The sequence below is a fragment of the Phalaenopsis equestris genome, unplaced genomic scaffold (genome assembly GCF_001263595.1).
Source record: "Phalaenopsis equestris unplaced genomic scaffold, ASM126359v1 Scaffold224046, whole genome shotgun sequence".
Taxonomy (NCBI): Eukaryota; Viridiplantae; Streptophyta; class Magnoliopsida; order Asparagales; family Orchidaceae; genus Phalaenopsis; species Phalaenopsis equestris.
In genome coordinates, this window is record NW_018242139.1 from 103,996 (window position 1) to 124,477 (window position 20,482).

At 35.8% G+C, this 20,482-nt stretch overlaps 1 protein-coding gene across 5 annotated transcripts in view; it reads left to right on the top strand.

The window, feature by feature from the left end:
• LOC110037720 (serine/threonine-protein kinase/endoribonuclease IRE1a-like) overlaps nucleotides 1-19,953 on the top strand; it is a 37,930-nt gene extending 17,977 nt beyond the window's left edge. For 2 of the 5 annotated variants that reach the window (XR_002295358.1, XR_002295361.1), the window contains 5 exons: nucleotides 1,506-1,678; nucleotides 1,786-2,032; nucleotides 2,127-2,430; nucleotides 19,206-19,455; nucleotides 19,574-19,953. Coding sequence is in view for 1 of the 5 variants with exons in the window: in XM_020742428.1 (XP_020598087.1) it covers nucleotides 1,506-1,678; nucleotides 1,786-2,032; nucleotides 2,127-2,430; nucleotides 19,206-19,352 (871 nt within the window). In the remaining 4 variants the exon portion in view is untranslated. Of the gene's footprint in view, nucleotides 1-1,505; nucleotides 1,679-1,785; nucleotides 2,033-2,126; nucleotides 2,431-19,205; nucleotides 19,528-19,573 lie in introns of those variants that run through there. The other 3 variants (XR_002295359.1, XR_002295360.1, XM_020742428.1) reach the window with 3 other exon arrangements.
• Nucleotides 19,954-20,482: the final 529 nt, after the last annotated feature.

Genomic DNA, 20,482 nt, shown 5'->3' on the forward strand with positions numbered 1-20,482 from the left:
TATATATATATATATCTTTATCTATATATTTATATCTATATGTATGTATGTATGGTGTATGTGTGTACGTGTGTATGTACGTGAGTACATGCGTATGTATGATATTAATTGCAATTTGAGGATCATAAAGAAATAGATCCAATACTAGAAAGCCTTGAGCCTTGATCCATGTGCTTCAAGTTATTTTATTATTGATCGGAGTAGCTGAATTTCAACACTCTCTCTCAAACTGGATGGTAGAAATCCATAATTCCAAGTTTGTGTATGATGTTTTTAAATATTTGGCTGCAAATTTGTTTGGTGAATATGTCGGCCAATTTATTCCTTGTGGGAACGTCTGGAGTACAAATAAGGCAACTTTCAACTTCTTTTTCATAAAATGTCAATCAACTTAAAACATATTTGGTTCGATGATATTATACAGAATTGTGTGAAATACTGATTGCTAATTTGTATCATAATATATTTTTCATGATCTTTCCACTTGATTTTTCAATCTTCTGATATAATTTTGATTCATAAAAGATAACAGATATTTTTGAGCAATAGCTCTAAACTCAGTTTTAACATTTGTTCTTGAAATCATAGCTATTATTTTACTTTTCCAAGTCTTGAGATTTTCTTGTTAGAATATAGAATACCCTGGAGTAAGCTTTCTATTCAATCACATTTGTGTATCCTCAAATTTGTCTGTTATTATGTTTTTTTTTGGTATAAAATTCTTTTTCCTGGGTTTGATTTTTGAGATTTGAGGATTCGATAGGCAGCTTGAAGGCGCCTCAATTTTGTGCATGAATTGACTATTAGACTTATTGCAAATGCGGTCAAGAAGGATATGGGATAAGTAGATTATTTTTTCGACTGACCTTTGATATTGTTTTGTATCTATCTCAGTTTCCTCTTCATTAATCTCCAATTATTGTTCCTGGTTAGGTTGGATTTTCACACGGCTTGCAATATGTTATTGTGGTCTTGTTCAGTAAATCCATAACATAGCTTTATTAGGTGAGAAATATCCCTTATTTATATTCCTAAGAAGTATTTAAGTTTTTCTTACTCTTTGATTTCAAATTATTCAGATTTTTTTTTTTTTCTGTGCTGGTCTCTCTTGATTGTCATCTCTTGTAAAAATCATAAATCAGCATATACAACAAGGATTGAGATTTAACATCAGGAAAGTGTAGGGTTAGTCTGCTACCAAGATCTCAAGACATCTTGCTTTGAGGATTTAGTGATCCTTAAAAAGTTTAAGTTGCGGTTGAGAATCTTTGAGTTTATGACAGTCCTGATGCACAAGAAGTTCTACGTTCATTTTAAATATTCGAACCTAAATACTAAATTTACCTTTGGACAAGAAGTTCATTTTTCTCTTGCATACCATTGCTTTCATATTTGATGTTTTTTTCATCTTTGCTAAGTTATTATGTTTTTTTCATGATTATTATGTCTAATTATAAAATCTCTGCAGTTCACTTTGTCATGATCAGTATTTTTTGGTGATACAGGGATCTGGTCTCTGGCGTAGCTCATTTACATGAACTTGGAATCGTTCATAGGGATTTAAAACCTCAAAATGTTTTAATAAGTGATGGGTACATTCTCTCTGCAAAGGTTTCTGATATGGGTATCAGTAAACGTCTACTTGATGATATGTCTTCCCTGAGCCATCATGCTACTGGTAAGCAGATTTTTAATCATCATGATTTGTGATTTTCAAAAGAACTTGCTTAATCAATATGCAGCACCTTGTTGCATGGGCCTTCTCTTCTTAATAATATTTCATAGGACATGGAAGCTCTGGTTGGCAAGCACCTGAACAGCTTCATCATCGGCGTCAGACACGTGCAGTTGATTTATTCAGTTTGGGTTGTATACTTTTCTTTTGTATTACAAAAGGTGAACATCCATTTGGAAAATATTATGAACGGGATGGGAATATCATGAAAAATCATGTTGACCTATTTTTGGTGGATCATATACCTGAAGCTACAGATCTTCTTTTGAAACTGTTGAACCCAGAGCCACAATTGAGGTGAGCTGATATTTTCATATATTTCTAAGTCTTGGTGGGTCATAATTACTCTGTTTTTTTTTACTTTTGAATCTGTACTTTTTGATTATTTCAGGCCAAATGCTGTAGAAGTATTGCATCACCCTTTCTTTTGGAGTTCTGAGATGCGATTATCATTTCTTCGTGATATAAGTGATAGGATTGAATTAGAAGATAGGGAAAATGAACCAGAACTTCCTAAAGCACTAGAAAATGCTGGAGCATTTGCATTTGGTGGAAAGTGGGGTGAAAAGTTAGATGCTGCTTTGATTAATGATATGGGTCGTTATAGAAAGTATAATTTTGGTTCTATGCGTGATCTTCTTCGAGTTATAAGAAATAAGCAAAACCATTACCGGGAACTTTCCAAAGAACTCAAGGTTCATCTCAATGTCCTTCTATTATTTCATTCTGAGTCGCAGTTGATATTCTATTTTTTTAGCTTCTTTAACAATTTGCATTTAATTACTGCAGTGATTTCTTTTTCCCGGTTGGGAACATACTCAATATGGATTAACATGCTCTGCTTCCATTGTTTGAGTAACTTGATAGAAATTCACAAATGCACAAAGTCTCCTATTCACTTGATTTTGCACAAATTTTAGACCATTGAAACATCACGATATAATACATGCATTTGTGAGCATATATGGAATTTGCATGGTGTGTCCTTGTGCTTTTCATCATATTAAATTTTAGAAGGCTCAAGTCATTTTCATTTGCATCGGGGAACAATATTTACAAACAGTGCGTCTCAGCTGGGAACAATCAATATTGCTTACCATTGTTTGAGTATACACAGATCACAAATGTACAAATGTATAAATGCTCCTAAAGTCACCTATCTTTAAAAAAACTTTTTGACCATACTAACATGAGATCAGAATATATTTTTACCCGTGAGAATGTATAAAATCTCCATGGTTGATGTGTGCTTGTGCTTGTCCTCATTAGGATATGCTCTATTTTCTTTCATCGCATTGTGGAACAATATCTACACTAGCTAAGTTGAGAGAGGCTATCAATAGCATATATAAGTCCATGCTCATTAACTTTCATACGATTTCTTCATTTTGACCCAACCATTGTTATGATCAAGATCTTAGAATTTGTGATTTTAGCATTGCTTATCATTCTCTTATTTAGCTCTGCTATTTATTCAATTTGCATGAATTTTTGTTTTCCTCAGAAATATTTTTTATTGTTTTGGTTTTAAAGCTATTAACATTAATAGCTTTCATGCCAGTGTTTTTGTGTGATAAATTAACTCTATTTTGTTGTTTCAGAATTTCATGAAATGGGGTATCTCTTTTTGTAAAGTAGGGTTTCCATTGTGCTAAGAGTGTCATTACAATTATTTGGTGACAACCCATATGTTGTTTGGTTAAACCTTTTGCTTCTTTCTTTTCCCTCCCTTTGGGTACATGGCCCAGATTTCTCTGTAACCCTACGACTAGACATAGGATTATTTCTAAGTTGCAATCTTAGTTAGTTCAATCTATTGTATATTACTTTCTTTTTCCTTGACATATGTTTATGTTCGAAGTAAATCTTAGTTCATCCTCCCTTGAAAAAATTTAAAGTCATTTTAAGGATGGGGAATTCTCATTGTTTATGAAAGCGATGATAGGATCTCTTGTCTTGTATATCCCAAGGGCAGGCAGGCTCGGCCCAAGTGAAGGGCAAGGAGATGAGCTCGGTAGACCGAGCTCTAGATAGACTCTCCATATTGAATTGAGGAGAATGGAGCTCACAACTAAGTTCAAGGTGGACTTGCCAATCAAGTCCCAATAGCTTTCATGCCAGTGTTTTTGTGTGATAAATTAATTCTATTTTGTTGTTTCAGAATTTCATGAAATGGGGTATCTCTTTTTGTAAAGTAGGGTTTCCATTGTGCTAAGAGTGTCATTACAATTATTTGGTGACAACCCATATGTTGTTTGGTTAAACCTTTTGCTTCTTTCTTTTCCCTCCCTTTGGGTACATGGCCCAGATTTCTCTGTAACCCTACGACTAGACATAGGATTATTTCTAAGTTGCAATCTTAGTTAGTTCAATCTATTGTATATTACTTTCTTTTTCCTTGACATATGTTTATGTTCGAAGTAAATCTTAGTTCATCCTCCCTTGAAAAAATTTAAAGTCATTTTAAGGATGGGGAATTCTCATTGTTTATGAAAGCGATGATAGGATCTCTTGTCTTGTATATCCCAAGGGCAGGCAGGCTCGGCCCAAGTGAAGGGCAAGGAGATGAGCTCGGTAGACCGAGCTCAAGATAGACTCTCCATATTGATTTGAGGAGAATGGAGCTCACAACTAAGTTCAAGGTGGACTTGCCAATCAAGTCCCAGGAGGACTTGCGAGAAGACTGATAAGGGGGCATCCACCTGGGCTAATAAGGGACTCTCCCAATGGTGTCACCAAACTCCCTCAATCGACTCAGGGTCCATTTGGGGCTGCTTATTTTGCGCGGAGCTGCTCCAAGCCGTGATAAACTTTTTTTTTTTTGTTTGGAAAACGTGTCGCGCCGCCGTTTTGGATAATTTCGGACGAAACGGGGGCCGCGGGTTCGACCTCGCTACCCGTGTTTCTTATTAACTGCCTGACCGCTTTTTACTACCCTCCTCTCTCACGACCGAGTCGAGCTTCTCCCTTCCCTTTCTCTCGATCGAGCTTCCCTCTCTCGTCAACCTAGAGGTAACTTCCCCGGTTGCCTCCTCTTGCCTGGTCCATGAACTGTGCTTCGTATTTGCTTGGATCATTCCCACTCCTTCGGCCTGCGGTATTCTTTTAGAACTTTTCTCTGGCATTATGATTTTGTGATGGTTTCTGAACTCTATTTGGTGGTTGATTTTCGATTGCTTGTTCTCTTGTTGGTTTTCGATCGATTTTCAATTGCTTGTTTTCTTGCTGGTTTTCAATTGATTTTCGATTGGTTGTTCTCTTTCCGTTTTTGCGTTGGTGATGCCCTTTATTGTAGATTTGGTGGCGGTTGTTTGCTGGGGCGGTGGATTGCTGCTATTTTTGGTGGTGGATTGTTGGGATTGGTGTGGTGGTTGTGGGTTGTGTTGGCTGTGTTGTATCTTATGGTGGCTATGGTGTGCCTTATGATGGCTGGGTGTGATTTGCTTTGAAAAAGTTTTTAGGAAACGCATGAAAGATTACTTTTCAGTGATCATCATCAATAACATGTGGAGATCATCTTCATTATCTCTAGGAGAAGACCGTAAATAAATTCTGATACATCCCCACAATAGTAAGATGCAACCGAAAAATAAAATGATTTTGTTATTGTAAATTTAGAGCATATTTTGTAAACTTTAACTGCCAAATGAACTTACATTTGGGTGGTTGTGCTGTGAGTTATAGTGGTTGTGGTGTGGTGGTTGTGCTGTGGTTGTGTGGTTGGTTGTGGTTTGGGTTGGTGACTCTGGATTGTGGTTGCTATGCTGTGGTGATTGTGCTATGTGTAGTGGCATAAATTATTTTGTGCATTGATATCCCATAAATTTGCTTTGAAAAATTCTTTGTGGAAAGCTTGAAAGAATATTTTTCAGTGTTCATCATCAATAACATCTAGACATTATCTTCATTATTTCTAGAAGAATGTTACCAATAAATTCTTATATATCCCCATAATAGTAATACTACTACTACAACAACAACAACAAAACCTTAATCCCTACATGAATCCTTTTTCTCCATTGCGTCCTATCGTGTCATATTTTCATTTAATTCTAATAAATTAATATCATTTTTTATACAATAAGCCCAAGCCTACCTATGGCTATCTCTGCCTTTTTTAACATAAGTCGAATCTAAAACATTTACTCTCCTACTTAGATTAGCAGATGATCGACGTTTAATGAGACCAAACCATTTAAGACGATTGTCTCTAATTTTGTCCGTCACTTGAGCTGCACCAACCCTATCACAGATATATTAATTTCACATTTTGTTTCTAAGTGTAAAGCCACTCATCCACCTAATCATGCTCATCTCGACAACGTCTAACTTAGTATTATGCTTCTCTTTAAAAGGCCAACATTTCGCACCATAGAGCATTGTAGGTGTCTCGTCCATCTTATAAAATTTTCCTTTCAGTTTAAGCGATACTTTTTTATCACACAAAAGGCCCGAAGCATTCCTCCACTTCAACTAACCAACTTGAATTCTACTAATAACATCCCCATCTCTATCACCATCGCTTTGAACAATAGACCCAAGATTTCTAAATCGTTCACACCTTTTAATAATTTGATCACCCAAAGTCACACTTATGTCCATTCCAAGTATTCGGTTTTAGTTCTACTCAAATGAAGACCTTCAGACTCCAATGTAGACCTCCATAATTCAAGTTTTTCCTTAGCTTTTTCTCTCGTTTTATCCATGACAAGGATATCATCAGCAAAAAACATACACCAATATACATCCTCCTGTAAATGTCCAGTAAGACTATTCATAACTAAAAGCAAAAAGATATGGGCTTAAAGCTGATCTCTGATGTAATCCAACAGAGATAGGAAAATATTTAGTCAAACCTCCTTCTATTCGAACACAAGTAACAACTCTAGTATACATATCCTTAATGACTTGAATATAAGTCATATCAACACCTTTCTTCTCAAGAACTCTCGAAAGGAGATCTCTTGGAAGCTTATGATAGGCTTTTTCTAAATCAATAAAAATCAAATGTAGATCCTCCTTATTATCTCTGAACTTCTCCATCAATCCTCTCAATAAATGTATAACTTCCATAGTAGGCCTGTCCGACATAAATCCAAATTGATTATGAGAAATCTTTGTAATACATCTTAGCCTATGTTCAATTACTCTCCCTAATTTTAAAGTATGATACATCAACTTAATTCCTCTATAATTTGCAGACTTGTGCATCTCCTTTAATCTTAAAAATGGGGATCAAAATACTCTTCCTCCACTCCCTAGACATCTTTTTACTTTTTAAAATAATATTAAAGATAGTAAGCCAAGAAACTCCCAAATCTCCTAAATATTTCCATACTTCAATTAGGATATCACCAGGTCCTACAGACATTCCACCCATGGTTTTTTTAAACTCTCTTCAACTTCTTTTCTATTAATGCGACGATAAAAATGAAACGTTTTATTATTATTAAAAATATTAAGATCACTAAGGTCGATCGTATTTTTAGGAACTTGGTTGAAAAGTTTATCAAAATAATTCACACACTTATGTTGAATATCTTTTTTTAAGAAAAACATTTTTTGATTTTCATCTTTAATACACTGATTTTCATCTTATTTTCATCTTTAATACACTTTACTTGTGTTAAATCTTTACTCTTTTTTTCTCTTTGTTTGGCTAGTATATACATATTTTTGCCCTCCTTGGTGTCCAATCTATTATAAAGGTTATTATATGTAGAATTTTAGCATCACAAATATTTCTTTTAGACTTCATGCAAGCCGTTTGATATTTTTCTCAGGTTTTTAAGCTTTTACATTTAAACTAATTTTTATAACACAATTTATATTTTTATCTTTTCTTACAGATTATTATTCCACCATTAACTATTATTATTTATAGAAATTTTTACTTTTGATTCTCCAAGTACATCTTTTGTCAATTGTTTAATAGTGTTTATTACTTTATCCCACTTAGTATTTGCTTCTTCATGAACATCCCAAATTGTAAAATATTGAATTTTACTCATAAAAATAATTTTATTTGTCTTTTAGGTACCCCCATTTAATTCTATAATAGTATGATGCAACAGGAAAATAAAATTATTTTGTTAGTGTGAATTCAGAGCATATTTTGCTAGCTTTAAGCAATAAAATGATCCAACATTTGGGTGGTTGTGCTATGGGTTATGGTGGCTGTGCTGGGTTGTGTGATTGTGGTATCATTGGTTGTGGGTTGGGGTGGTGAATCTGGCTTGTGGTGATTGTGCTGTGGGTTGGGGTGGTTGTGCTGTGTGTGGTCATGGAAATTATTTTGTGCATTGATATCCCATATATTTGTTTTGAAAAATTTAATAGAGAAAGCTTGGAAGAATACTTTTCAGTAATCATCTTCAATAACATGTAGACATCTTCATTATCTCTACAGCTTTAGAGCATGACAGGACTCGGATCCCAGATGAGGACAATGCGGTAAATAAATTCTTATACATCCCCATAAGAATAAGACGCAACATAAAAATATAATGATTTTGTTAATGTGAATTCAGAGCATATTTTGTTAACTTTAAGTAGCCAAATGGTCCTACATTTGGGCGGCTGTGTTGTGGGTTATGGTGGCTATGCTTTGGTTGTGTGGTTATCGTGTGGTTGGCTGTGGGTTGGGGTGGTGGCTGTACTGTGGGCTATGGTGGTTGTGCTATGTGTGGTGGCGAAAATTATTTTGTGCATTGATATTCTATAGATTTGGTTTGAAAAATTCTTTATGGAGAGCTTTAAAGAATACTTTTCAGTGATCATTATCAATAAAAAGACATCATCTTCTTTATCTCTAGGAAAATGTTGTTAATAAATTCTTATACATCCTCACAATAATAAGATGCAACAAAAAATATAATGATTTTGTTTGTGTGAATTCAGAGCATATATTGCGAACTTTAAGCAATCAAGTGATCCTACATTTAGGTGCTGTGTTGTGGGTTAAGGTGGCTGTGCTGTGGTGTGGTTGGCTGTGGGTTGGGGTGATGGTTCTTGCTGTGGTAGTTGTCCTGTGGGTTATAGTTGAAATTATTTTGTGCATTGATATCCCATGGATTTGCTTCAAAAAATTTTTCAGGGAAAGCTTGAAAGAATACTTTTCAGTGATCATCATCAATAACATGTAGACATCATTCTCATTATCTCTAGGAGAAGGCTGCCAATAAATTCTTATACATCCATATAATAAAAGATGCAACAAGAAAACATAATGATTTTGTTAGTGTGAATTCAAAGCATATTTTGCTCTATAAGCAGCAAAATGATCCTACATTTTAGTGGTTGTGTTGTGGTTTATCGTGACTGTGTTGTGGCTTCTGGTGGCTGTGCTATGGGCTGTGATGGTTGTGCTATGTGTGGTGGTCGTGGGATATGGGTTGGGTAGCTGTGGTTGTGGTGCTGTTTCTTGAACTGTGGTGACTGTGGTTGTGGGTTGTGGTGGCTAATTATTGTGCTGTAGTTGCTGTCAAATATAAATGTTTTGTTTTTTCTGTGCTAGTACGCAATGTTTAAGATTAATAAAATCGGTTCATAAGCCATGTGGGATAGGGAAGCCAAACTCATATTTTACGACCTCTGTCTGATGGAGGTTGAGCTGAGAAATAGACCCACCATCTATTTCAATAGGGAAGACTGATAAAATATTATAAAGAAGTTCAAGAAAATAACAGGAAGGGAGTACAATGTGTTGCAACTTAAGAACAAGTGAGATCAGTTGAAGGACTGTAAATTATGGAAGAAATTAAAATGAGGATCCACGGGCTTGGGTTGGGATCCAATTAACGGACTATTGTTGCTTCGGAGGAATGGTGGGCTGAGAAATTGGAGGTAATAATTTTCATTACTTTATTTTCATTACATGAAAAACTTTATCTTCATTACTGTCGCTTACTGAACTGTTTGAAGTAGTCAACTTGCCTGTATATTATAGGTAGTGCCAACTATCAAGAATTTCAAATTCAGTGGAATTGACCCTAATCTGGAAGAGAAATTGGACCGTATGTTCGGTGGAGTTGTGGCAAATGACACTCATTCCTTAAACCCCAAATGTGCATCGATTTGCAAGCATACCAGATGAATCGGAGGCCGAGTAGGTAACTGGCTCCTATGAAGGCCCAACCCAAATCAAAATAAACTGAAGTTCACATGCAGGTCAAAGCATCCTAGGGTAGAGAAAAAGAAAAAAGGGAGTTGCTTTCATCAGAAGCCAAATAACAAAACTGGTGGTTGCATGCTTGAGTGAGCCTGGGACTTAACATGCCATCTCTGTAGACGATTTTCTCCAAGTTCTGGAAGTAACTTGCGAAGTTTATGGGGACACGTCGTTATATTTGAACTGCTTGAAGTTTGTCATGGATGAAGCACACATCTTTCACACCAAGTATAGTAAAGGGCAAGGTTTGCAGTTTGGTTATCGAGCTGGAGTTGTGAAAATTTGGTGCCCATGTTGATGGTGAAGAAATTGGGATTGGCCACATTAAAATATCCTTAATCCCATTCACATACCTGGTTGAAGAGGGGAAACAATATACTTGTGGATCAACAGTGCTTGGTTGAATTTTCAATTGGGGATCTGTTACAGGAGCAAATGTGGTGCGACATAATTCTTATAGATGCAAGCCATATTTTGTTGCGAAGGCCTTGGTAGTACGATTGCAAGACTTGGTACAACAACTTCAAGAATACTTATTCTTTTATAAAGATGGGAAACACATTGTATTGTTACCTGTTAAGGATGTGAAAGGTGTAGGCGACATAGAGGTGTTGGTCTCAATGGCTACGTTCTTGCAGTTAGTTCGAGTTGCTCCAGTATCACTGCATTGGTCCTACAAGTGGGAGCTGAGAAGGAGAGTGAGATACCAACACTGCTACAACCACTACTACATGACTTTTAGGATGTGATGGCCGACAGTTTTCCATAGAGATTAGCACAACTGAGGGACATTCAACACATCATAGATTTCGTACTAGGATCAGTGTTGCCGAACCAACCTTCCTACAGATTAAGACCTGCAGAGTATGAGTTGCAGCAAAAAGTATATGATCTCGTCGCAAGAGGGTTGGTTAGAAAGAGTACCACTCTATGTGCTGTCCCTGCCCTGATGGCACCCATGAAGGATGGTTCGTGGCGGATGTGCATTGCCAGTAGAGCCATCAACAAGATCACCATCAAGTATTAGTTTCCCAATTCTCGTTGGGAAGTTCTCTTGGATCAGTTCTACGGAGCCACCATCTTTTCTAAGATCGACTTATTCAGTGGGTATCACAAGATTCAAATGAGGCCAGGAAACGAGTGAAAGTCTGTTTTCAAGAAACTGGATGGTTTATATGAGTGGACAGTTATGTCCTTTAGATTGTTAACCTCACCAAACATTCTATGAGATTGATGAATCAGGTAATCCGGGCCCACATCGGTAAATTTGTCTTGGTATACTTTGACTACATTCTGGCATACATCCGGTCTGTGGAGGAGCACTGACAACATCCAAGGATGTTATTCTATGCTCATCCAAACAAGTACCATTTTATGACAACGCTGGTATGCTTTTTGGGCTATATTATGTCTAGTGCAGACATTCATATGAATCCTACAAAGATCGAGGGCATTATGAGCTAGACTGCACCACAGTCTTTCACAGACTAGAGGTAGTTTCTAGGACTAGCGTCATTTTAGACTTGATCCATTAGGAGAATCGGTACCATCACTTCCCCTCTGACAAAGCTTTTGAAGAGAGAGAAGTTCCTTTGGGACCGCTCATAATAGTTTAAATGCACTCAAGGAGATGGTGACCCAGGAACCTGACTTCACATTACCAGATTTCAACGAGCTATTCGAGGTAGAGTGTGATGCATCCAGCATGTGAATAGGAGCAGTGCTGATTCCGGGAGGTCACCCCATCACTTTTTTCAGTGAGAATTTGAATGATTACAGGAGAGAATATTGGATGCACAAAAAGGATTTTATGTTATTGTGAAAGCTCTGGAGCCATTACCTATTGAAAAATGAGTTTTTGTTGTTCACGAATCACGAAGCCTTGAAATTTTTTAACAATCAGAGCAAATTGAAGGGCCGACACAACTTGAGTGGAGTTCTTAGTGTCGTTCCAATTCATGCTTAAGCAAAAGGCGGGGAGGCAGAAACGGGCAGCGGATGCATTGAGCTGCTATCACTTGCTGATCACTACAATGCAGAAACCCCACATTTGCTGCACAAAACCCTTCTTCGCATGTGATGCCTTATAGCATGGCTCACAACACCTCTTCCTCTCTTCCTTCATGCACAGAGAATGCACACGATGATGTCATTGATTGTTTCCAAGCCTTCGACAAGCTTGATTGCATGTGAAAGCTCCTTCCTTTTCTCTTTCACGCATGAAACTCGTAAGAAAAGCTATTTGACTCCTATCCTCTTTTGTATGCTAGGGCTTGGCATCTACTTTTCACAAGAGCGTTGAAATTTTGATAAGAGAAGTAGTTGACCCCCCTCTTCCCCAAACAATTTTTACTCTTCATATTCTTCCTTGACTTTCTTTTTCATCGTCTCTCGCTCATTATCTCTCAGTCTATCGCTCTCATACTTTTCTAGATTCCTATGGTACAAAATAGGTGCCTATTTCCTTAAAACAAAATAATCGAGGTAGACGCTTCCCTTTGAACAGTCCCAAACAAATTTATTTTATTATGATTATTATTATTATTATTATTATTGTTTAAGGTTTAGTTATTGCAATCTCCCCTCATAAAAATTGTCTTCAAAATTTGAAAGTTTAATATAAAAGCAAACATACCTCAATTAAGCAGTTGTAGATATCTTTCTTGCATATCTGACACTTTCTCCTTAGTAGCATCCTTCTCTGATTTGGGCTTCCTTCACAAATAGAATCCCCCTACTCCATGTCTTTTAGTTCAAAGTCCAGTATACTCTCATGTTCTTCTATATAGGCAAAAGCAGGATGTATCTCCACTAAATCTACATCAATTCTTTTTGAATCTTCAACAATATATTTCCTAAGTGAATATATATGATAACATTATGTACTTCTCGCACATGAGTTAATAAAACCAGTTTATAAGTCCCCATCCAAATCCTCTAAACAATCTCATATGGATCTACATATCTAGGGCTCAATTATCCTGTCTTTCCAAATTTTTTCATACTCTTAAATACTAATTTTAATAAAAAGAATTTCTCAAACTTTAAATTCAACTGGTCCGTGCTTAGCATCATAATATTTTCCCAATCTATCTTGTACTGTCTTTAATCTGATTCTGATCAATCTAATCTTTTCAGTAGCATCATCAACCAACTTAGCTTCAATGACTTGTTTCACCTCTTCAACCCAACATAAAAGTGTTTTGCACTTTCTTACGTACAAAACTTCATATAGAGCTATCCCAATACTAGCCTGATAGCTGGTATTATAAACAAATTCTACCAAGGGTATATGTGATTCCCATCCTCCACCAAATTCAAGGACAAATAATCTTACTAAATCTTCCAAAGTTTGAATAATTATTTCTATTTGACCATATTTCTTAGGGTGAAAAACTGTACTAAAAGTCAATCTTGTGCTCGAAGCCTCCTGATTATTTTAACAAAATCTGGAAGTAAATTTGTCATGTCTGTTTAAAATAATATGTTTTGGCAATCTATTCATCATTATAATTTGATCAACATATAATTTGACTAACTTTTCAACAAGATCTATTTGTCTAGTGAACAAAAAATTGGTAAACTCATTCAATCTGTCAACAATTATCTAAGTAGCATCATGATTGTTGTGTAGGAGTGTAAACGAGCCAAACAAGTCACACTTATATCTAATATTCACATTTACAATGTTTAGTTATAAATTTATATAATATATTATTACATTAATAATATATGTAATTTTTTATTTCGAGCTAAAATGAGCTAAATATGATTTAACAAACCTATTACCTCTTCCACCTAGTAACCATCAAGTTTTTAGAAGCTTTTCGGTTGACCACCAATTTCCCAAATATATCAGGCCATCAGAGTTGCTCACAAAATAAGATCAGAGACAACCTCAGCCGCACTCTAGATTGCACCTCAAGCTGTAGCAAGTACTCCAAAACCCCAAAATGACTTGTACCTTTCAGATAGGAGATACATTAGATATTTGTAATGGGTTGTGGTGGAAGAGTGCATATGTTGGCATAGCCAGTTGACAACATATGTGATGTTTGGGTGGGTTACCGTAAGGTATTGAAGGAATCTGGTCAGTTGTCGGTAAAGGGCGGGGTTATGAAGTGGTATACCTGAAGTGGAAGAGGCCAGTTTGCGTACATGTATAGGGGTGCTCTGTGCTGTGCAGTCCTGCATCTAGGCAGTATAAAGTTGTAAGGTATATCGCTACTGATTGAGATGATAGAAGCTTGCTGATTTGTGGACTTGAATACCCAGGAAGCAGCCGATTGAACCTAGGCGTTTCAGTTGGAATGTAGAAACCAGACATTTGGTCAGCTTGGAGATCTCGCTAGAATCATTGTTCGTAATGAGGATATCGTCAGCTTGGAGATCTCGCCAGAATCATTGTTCGTAATGAGGATATCGTCTACATAGATGAGGATAAACATTTGAATTTTATTATGATAGTATAGTAGGAGGGAAGGATCCTCCTTGCTGAACTGAAACTTGTTAGATCGAAAGAAGTCAGAGAAAGTGACGAACCATTGGTGTGGAGTCTGCTTGAGGCCATATAATAATTTTTTTTCAACAAACATACATGATTTGAAAATTGTAGATTCTGAAACCTGGATTATTGTTTCATTTGCACTTTCTTATTGAGGTTACTGTGGAGGAACGGGTTGGAGATGTCGAATTGAATGATGTTCCAAATGTGATGAAGGGCTATCGCAATGAGTATGTGAATGATAGGAAGTTTGGCAATTGGGCTGAACGTTTCATGATAATTAACTCCACACTCTTGCGTGTGATCTTGAGCAACTATGCAGGCCTTTTGAGTGTAACTTCATCGAGGGAGTTCAGTTTTGTTGTATAGGTCCACCTGGAGTCAATTATAGGTTGATTAATAGGAGCGGCAACTAATATCTAAGTGCCTTGTCTCTAAAGTGTATTGAACTCTTCTGTCATTTTGTTCCGTCATTGTGGTAGATCGGATTCTTGGCTGAAGCGGGTTGGGTCGGGTGAATGTTTAGTGTGGTGGAGGTTTAATTTCTTAATTGGTTTGAGGTGACCTGTTTTTGCTCCAGTGTTCATAGGATTGGTTGGTGGAGGTATATGAGGGGACTGGTGTTGAAGACTGTAGGAGCATTGAATGGCGAGTGCAGTGGAAGTGGGATGCAATGATGGAGCTGAAGCAGGAGGTTTTTGGACTGTAGGTTGTAAGAAGGTTGTTGGTTGTAGGAAATATGAGGGAGTGAGCTGAAATGGGTGGCTTATTTGTTTGTAGTGAGGATAAAGTTTGTAGAAACGGAAAAGTGTTTTCATCAAACCCCATGTGTCGTGAGGTGGTAATTTTGTTGGTGATGGGATTGTAGCAGTTGTAACCTTTATGTTGGAGAGAATAGCCAAGGAAACTGCATTGAACTGATGTCGGTTCAAGCTCGTGTTTGGTTTGAGGTTTCTGCTAGGGATAACAAGCACACCCAAAGACACGAGTATGAGTGTAGGTTGGTGGAGATTTATGGAGATGCTCTTTTGGGGATATATATTGTGTAGTTCTAGTAGGCATCCGATTTATGAGGTGAACTGCTGTTAAAAGGCTATCGGTCTAGAATTTGTATGGGGCGTGAGCTTGATGTATTAGAGCTAGAGTGGCCTCTATAAGATGTTTGTGTTTGCGTTCCACCACCTCCTTTTGTTTGGGTGTTTATGGGCAAAAGTATTGGTCTAGAATGCCTTTTCGGTGAGAAATTGGTTGAGGTTGTAATTGTTATATTCGTCGCCCCCATCAGAGCGAAGAATTTTTATGTTGGTAGTGAATTAGTTTTGTAGTAGGTTGATGACATTTTTGGGTGATCATTATCGTTCGAGATTTGAAGTGCATAAGAAATACCCAACAGAAGTGAGAGAAGTCAACAACAAATGTAACGTAATATGTATAACCTTGATAAGAGGGAATTGGGGTTGGACGCCATACATCACTATGGATAAGTTTTAATAATTTGTAGTTTTGTCTTATAGATGATACAAAGGGCTGTTTGTGACTTTTAGTAATATTGCAAATGCTACAAAAAGTTAAAGAGTAATTTTGCAAACCCATTTTTGGTGGGCTGTAGTCGACGTTCGAGGGTAATCCAGATGGCTGCAGTGGACTGTAGATGCAGAATATGGAGAAGAACTGCTGGGCTGATGATTGAGTAGAGTAGGGCAGTTAGATTGTGGTCCCAACAGCTTCCATAGTTGAAATTTGGGGTTCTCGAGTTGGCACCTTGGAATTGGGGAGGACAGACAACTTCCATCGAGAAATCCAGAAAACCCATTTGCCTCAATGGTTTTCAAGACCTGAGCCTTCCAGATGTGATAATTTTCAGTGGTGAGTTGGTTTTGGGTGAGGTGTTTGAGATGGGAGTTAAAAAATTTTAGGGCAGGTGGGATGTTGATGGTAGGAGCATTAAGAAAAGGGGATTGAAAATCTGAAACCATAAATTCATCCATTTGTCGGGAAGAAGAGCGTTTACCCGATGTTGAGAAGGAGGTGATTTTCCAGGCGCAGCTCTGGTACCATGAAATCAGGGAGAACCTGGAATTAGTATTTGGAGAAGGAGAAACTCAGCATGCGACCCGAGAAGGAATTCCTTTTCCTCAATATTCCATATTGTCAAGTATCATGTAGCAGTTAGTAAAAAGGTGAAAAGGAAAGTTTTGGATACCTTTGCTTTAATAGCCGAATTGGTTATATTGGGCAGCAGTCCTCCTTTGGCCACCACATATGGGTAATAATTTCTTAAGGTGGTGTAGTGTTGCTAATACTCCAGACTACCATCCCTTCAAAATAAATAGAGATATTGATAAGGGCCGCTCATATCCAACTGAGTTCGATTAGGATCCGTATCCAAAATGCTACTTGATACAAAAAATTTAGTAATTTTAATGGACATAACAATCTAAATAAAACTCAACCCAATTCAAGGCAAAATTTGGCTTTACTGGTGGTACGGATGCACCGCTATTCTGATTTGTTAGCAATTTGACTTCAACTCCATTCGCGTATGCTAAACTTTCAAATAGCAATCAAATATTCGTCAAACTTCAAATTATGTTTATGAAGTGATTTGCCAGCACAATTGAAAAAACCATTGTTGTTGATATCATCATAGAGAAATGAAGGGATGAGACAATAATCAAATATCCTGCTCATTTATAAAATTTGAGCATGAAGTACGAGCAACAATTGAATGAGAAGCATGTACTTCAATTGTTGAAGGGCAACATTAAAGGTAAGGTAATTCTTTATTTATGAACTCCATCAGCACTTTCCTGGAGCTACTGGGCATGGTGACAATGATTAAAAATTTAATTCTTTCAAAATTTTGAAGCCATCTTGATGGGCTTAAATTAAGCAAAAGTTCAATGTACAAGAGAAGGCAAGGTCAATGCTACCTCTTTTGCAATGCTAGCAAGGGGAAGCAAATAACTTATAATGGCTATAGGGGAAAATGACTTGTTTGTAATGATAAGAAAGAAAGCAATTAATCAATCCTAATTTTCAGTCAAAGCTAGAAATAGAAAATGTGAAATCTTAAATCTTCTTTAGTAGAGGTGAGTGTAAAACAAATAATGATAAATTTTTATTGAAATTTTCTATTTTTCAAAGAAATGATGAATACAGAATTTGTGATGAGGTTATTTTGCTAAGCACTCAAAGAAGTCCTAAAACTTCTAATATATAAAAGAATTAAAGAAACATATCAGAGGAGTGATCCCAATTACTACTCATATCCTTGTTGGATAATTAGTTTTACATCTTCAAAATTTAGCTCAAAAGAAAGCATAGAAAAAAGGAATTAATAATATCATAGTTTATTCGAAAAACATTCTCTTTTGTGTCACCAACCAAAGAAGAAACAAATGAAAAACCAATACAAGATGGAGAATGAGAAATGTTAGTTTTGTAGAAAATTATGAAAATGTTAGCATCAAATGGAAGTCTCTAAGTATTTTAGTGCTTGAATTGAAAGAAAAGCCATGTTTGAGTGCATCAACTTCCAAGCCGTTGACAGAGAAGCATTTCACTCAAGGTGTTTCATCATTTTTTAGTCACGCCCTGCAATTATTTCTAAACGACAACTTTAGTAAAGAATCCAAATAGAAAGAGAACCGTAACCTAGAAAGTTAGAAACAATCTATATGATTATTATCAGCCTGCAAGACAGACTTTCAGGATTACAGATTCATATCTGAACTACAGATTCATAAATTAAATGAAGAAGATGATGAAGAATCACTTTCTGTAGAAATATGTCCAGTTGTTTCGTTGATATTAATTGTACTTTAGCAAACTTCATTTTAAATCCATGGTCGGTGTCATGTAGCAAAAGCTCTAACTTCCATAATGCACAAAAATAAAATCTACAGGATCTATCTTTACAAAAGAATATCATGGAGAAACAACAAAGTCTTGTCTAATGGTGCTATAAAAGGACAGCAATTTTATGTAAGGTTTGTGTAAATATGAACCTTCCATTCAATCCTTTGAGATAATGCAAGTTGATTTTGAGAAAATCACTCCATCAGAAGAAACAAAAATTGGATGAAGTGATCCAAGCTTAGTGGAGGAGCGGTTAAGGTATTGGTATCATCACTAAAGAAAGGCCCATCAAATAAGAATAAAGGCAAATATATAGTGGACTGTGAAAAAGTCGTTCCTGAACATCCAAAGAGCAACAAGCAATAAACATAAATTACAATCAAAATACTATAAATTGTTGGCTCTTTATTAAGATCTTATAGTCAAGCTTACTCATTAGTTTTTTCTTATTTTTTTTTTTTTAATTTTTTTTGTGGACATTCAATTTAATTTTTTTTTCCACATAATTTGCAACATCAACCGTTTCTGCTCAATTGAGCTCTACTTCATAAAAATCAAATTTAAGATATGTTCTCCAAATTGTGAGGCTTTAGTCTCCAAATTGATGAGCAAAAGAGCAACCGTTTGCCATCAACTAGAAAACAATGCTTAGTCGTTGGGTCATTGGGTGCTTCTTCCTTGATAATACATAAAATATTTATAAATGGTGATTAATGTTTCTTAATTGAACTTTTTCTTACTCTTGCTCTTATAAATAAACCCCTGGGCTGATTTTGGCCTTCCATTCAACATTGAAATTGTATGTCATTTTTTTTAAAAGATTCACATGTTTTCATTTTTCTTAGTTGTTTTCTATTTTTATATCAGGCTTGTATTTATTGCTCTCACCTCTGTTTGTTTCAAAAGTTCTGATATCCTTCCTGCAACCATCACAGGAAATTCTTGGACCAGTCCCTGAAGGATTTGATCTCTATTTTTCTTCCAGATTTCCCAGACTTCTGATTGAGGTCTACAAGGTCATATGCATACACTGCAAGGAGGAGACTTTCTTAAGAAAATACTTCGATAACAGTTGGATATAATGAATCTTCGTGTTGTCGATCCCAATGAACCGCGGACATTCCAATTCTTTGAGAGTTGGTCCTTGTACAATTTCAGAAATTTCTTCTTATAAGTTATAAAAATGTATATTCTCATCCGCAATTCTGTTTCTGATTATGGAATTGTTTGAAATCTAGTCATCTAATTCAAATTAAATAACTGAATTTGATAATTATATAATTTCCAAATATCATAATAACAGGTGAAGATTGACCGTGGAGTTTCTCACTGCAAGAGCACGGGTTCAAATCATGAATATTATTCTTTGGCTCACCTTTTCTGAAAGAAAGACTAAAAAGGGCAAGGTGAGAAGTACTATTTTCTTCCTTTGTTTTCTTGATATTATGTTTTTGTAAAGTGTTGGTGGTTAATAGATTTATGTTGAAATGCCAGTGATTCAGAATTGCTCATTGCAGAAAATTTCACCTAAAGGTTGGGTTCATTATTTAAACGTGTTGGGACTATCATGAGCTAATTAAAGAGTCATTATATGGTTGGATTCTAAATTTATCAGAGGGATGCATTAAGCTCTTTAATGCACAAGATTAGACAATTATGTTATATATTGTCTCATGCATTTTAGGAGTTACCGAACGTTTAAACTTGTTGTTTTGTTAATATTAAATAATGAAATGATTGGAATAAATGTTATTATAAAATAATTAGTTAATTATAAATGATGAGTGATCAAATTAAGAAATGATTTATTTATTTATTTTTGAATGAAATTATTTCTGAGAGCCTCGGGAAATGCTGCATTCAATTTTGACACAGTAATTTTTCTATTATTCTAATTAAATCGAACATCTCAATATTATTTTTGAAGCTCAAATTAGGATAAAGAGCAGCAACTTTTGTAACCCGAAGGACCTTTTAAAAGTATTTATGAAAATGCTTGATGGTAATTAGATTATAAGCTTTATTATTTTATTTAGAGTTTTTTTTTTAATATTCAAATTCGTGTAAACATCTGTAGGCTGATTCGATTTGTGCAGATACGCCAGTAAAATTACATATGATCAAATATAATTTTCGATGTAATTTGGATTTTAAAGCAACCTGACATTTGGGGTAAACATTTTTGAGAATTTATTTTGTAATTATTTAAGTT